The sequence below is a fragment of the Pinus tabuliformis genome, chromosome J, assembly GCF_031772625.1.
Source record: "Pinus tabuliformis cultivar Carrire ecotype Pingquan chromosome J, CPIR1, whole genome shotgun sequence".
Classification (NCBI taxonomy): Eukaryota; Viridiplantae; Streptophyta; class Pinopsida; order Pinales; family Pinaceae; genus Pinus; species Pinus tabuliformis.
The window spans coordinates 1053806980-1053809340 of NC_142295.1; the positions used below are offsets into that span (position 1 = coordinate 1053806980).

General features: G+C 34.6%; 1 protein-coding gene across 1 annotated transcript; it reads right to left on the reverse strand.

Moving 5' to 3' along the window:
• Nucleotides 1-1405: 1405 nt before the first annotated feature.
• LOC149230550 (metallothionein-like protein EMB30) lies at nucleotides 1406-2112 on the reverse strand. Its single transcript, XM_089376070.1, has 3 exons — nucleotides 1953-2112; nucleotides 1749-1802; nucleotides 1406-1654 (listed from the first exon to the last, which is right to left on the reverse strand). Exons 1-3 carry the CDS (start codon nucleotides 2000-2002, stop codon nucleotides 1573-1575), a joined length of 186 nt encoding a protein of 61 aa, XP_089232196.1. The 5' UTR covers nucleotides 2003-2112; the 3' UTR covers nucleotides 1406-1572.
• Between the last annotated feature and the right edge of the window lie 249 nt (nucleotides 2113-2361).

The following is a 2361-nucleotide window of genomic DNA, read 5'->3' on the forward strand; positions in this document are numbered from 1 at the left end:
ACCTTTAAGGTAATCAACTGAATCTTAGCACAACATATCGCTCTAAAATCGGTGGCCAAACAAAGTAGTCAACAAAATTTTGGAAGATATTCATTCCTATCTATATAAAAAAGCCCTATGCCTTTAAAGAAATATCAAGAGAAGGGCATATGGCCATTTTATATAGATAAGAATGTTGTTCATAGGGATTTTTTATATAGATAAGAATGATATTCATAGGGATTTTTTCAAAATTAAACTAAGGATTGGAAATATTATTACATACATTGGCATAACCCAAAAATAACAACATATGATCATCTCCAATATTTAATTAAATGAACATTCCAAGAAACAATCAAACAACAATAGACAAATGGATATAATTCTTATTTATATAAAAAAGCCCTATGCCTATACTCCAAAAGACATATAGTCCATATTTCTTTAAAAAATATCAAGAGAATGAGAAATTTTAAAAGAAAATATATAACACACTCATATACCAAGCAATTGATTAAGAAAGGACTATTTTCCACTTAATCATAAATAGTGCTCTAGAGACACCATGCCTATCAAGGCTATGGTACCACAAAATTGAATAAGAAATGTGAAATAACCATACAAGACAAGGTGATTCTTCTTTCTCTACTCACCATTCACTCATAAGTAAAGCTCATTTGATCCTCTTCAATGTGTACATAGAAAGATCCAAGTTAATGTCTATTAACTAGAATATATTTCTTTTTTAGTTCTTGGCTCTTCTCAAGATTCTTATGACTTCCTTTCATGGTTGTTCCATAAGAACATAGTATGAAAGCCTCCCTTTTCAAAGAAAATAATCTCTTTACCTCTCATTTTTATCATCCCACATTTAAATTTTTTTTTTCTATTCAAATTTCTCAGATCATAAATGGCATTGCATCTTTAACTTTTTATATGTATATGGCTGTATTATTGGAATCAACATAACACTCGAAGTGCTTTAAGATTAAAAATAGAAAAAATAAAAAGATTCAACTCACTTTCACTTTACATGGAAGGTGCTTTCAACCTGCTTGAAAGCCCCATGATATTATTTTGATGTTCTAAATCCGAATTTAAAACTGGGCAAGATTTAACAAATCTACAAAGGTCAAACTTGACCTTGTAAAGCTTCGTTCGTATGTTCTGTGTGTTACGAAAAGAAACGAATCATCGAACCCAATCGACAAATATTGTTACTGTAACGTTCTATACACATATCATAATCACTTTACTATCACATATCATAACCACTTTGCTATCTGAATAAAAATATCAGAGTAAAACCATATCCTGTTATATGTAAAGTCCTATCAAGCATTCAAACACATGAAATCAAAGAAATTTAAGCGGCAGAGCACAACATAACAATTAACAATACAAGATATACTGAAAATCCAAGTCTATGTAAATTCAAGTCTTTATTTAGGAGAAGTACAGGTACAGTAGCCTCTGTGGCCCTCCAAAACCATCTATTGGATCTGATGAAACATACATATAATATGATATATTGGACTTATCAGACACCATTGGGAGAGACTACTATTATCTAAAAGACAATATATTGAATCAGGTGTGGCAGCTGCAAGTACCACACTGGCAGTTGGGGCCACACTTACAGTCGTTCTCCAGAGATACATCTGCAGCATGCCTGTTTACACCAAAACGCAAATACGTTCAATTATCACATCATTCTGAAACCATAGAAATGAAACTTACAACAACTTATACACATAACGCGGTACCCCATCTCATAGCTGGTTTCCACAATGCCGTCCATCTGGAATCCCTTCTTCTTGCTGTGCATCAAAACAATCCAAACATGGAATGAGATTAGTCCTACCAAGATTCGAACTCATGACGAGCGGCATGAAATTTGAAAAGGAAGAAAGAGAAATTGACAGGAATTGGTATGAAAAGACTAGAGAAAAACAAAGTGGACAACATACGGGCACTGGGTTTTGTCAGCGCAGTCACAATTTGCGCAATCGCTCGACATGTTCGCAAGAAAAATGATGAAGAAACAACAACAAACTATTTCACTGGAAACTACCAAGTTATCAGATACCACCCGCGCTTCTCAATATAGGCGCAGACACCCCTCTATATATATAGGGCAGCCCAGCACCCGAGAGAAGTGCAAGTGAGTCACCGACGGGAAACCTGGAATCCTGGTTTCAGGAATAGTTCCAACTTCTAGGGACCCACCTCGAATGTGACGAAGTTGGCCAAGCTCTTCTGAAGGAAACACAGTGGAGCACGCATCTCATCTTTAGCACGAACGTACAAAGTACCGCGTAAGGGAACGAATCTTTGAATTTAAATTTTTGTGATCCATAATAATTATCTTAACATTTT

Coding starts and splice junctions, on each gene's coding strand:
- LOC149230550 (XM_089376070.1), bottom strand. CDS start 2,002: ATGTCGAGCGATTGCGCAAATTGTGACTGCGCTGACAAAACCCAGTGC. Junction 1,803..1,952: donor GCTGACAAAACCCAGTGCCC/GTATGTTGTCCA, acceptor TTTGATGCACAG/CAAGAAGAAGGGATTCCAGA. Junction 1,655..1,748: donor GAAACCAGCTATGAGATGGG/GTACCGCGTTAT, acceptor TGGTGTAAACAG/GCATGCTGCAGATGTATCTC.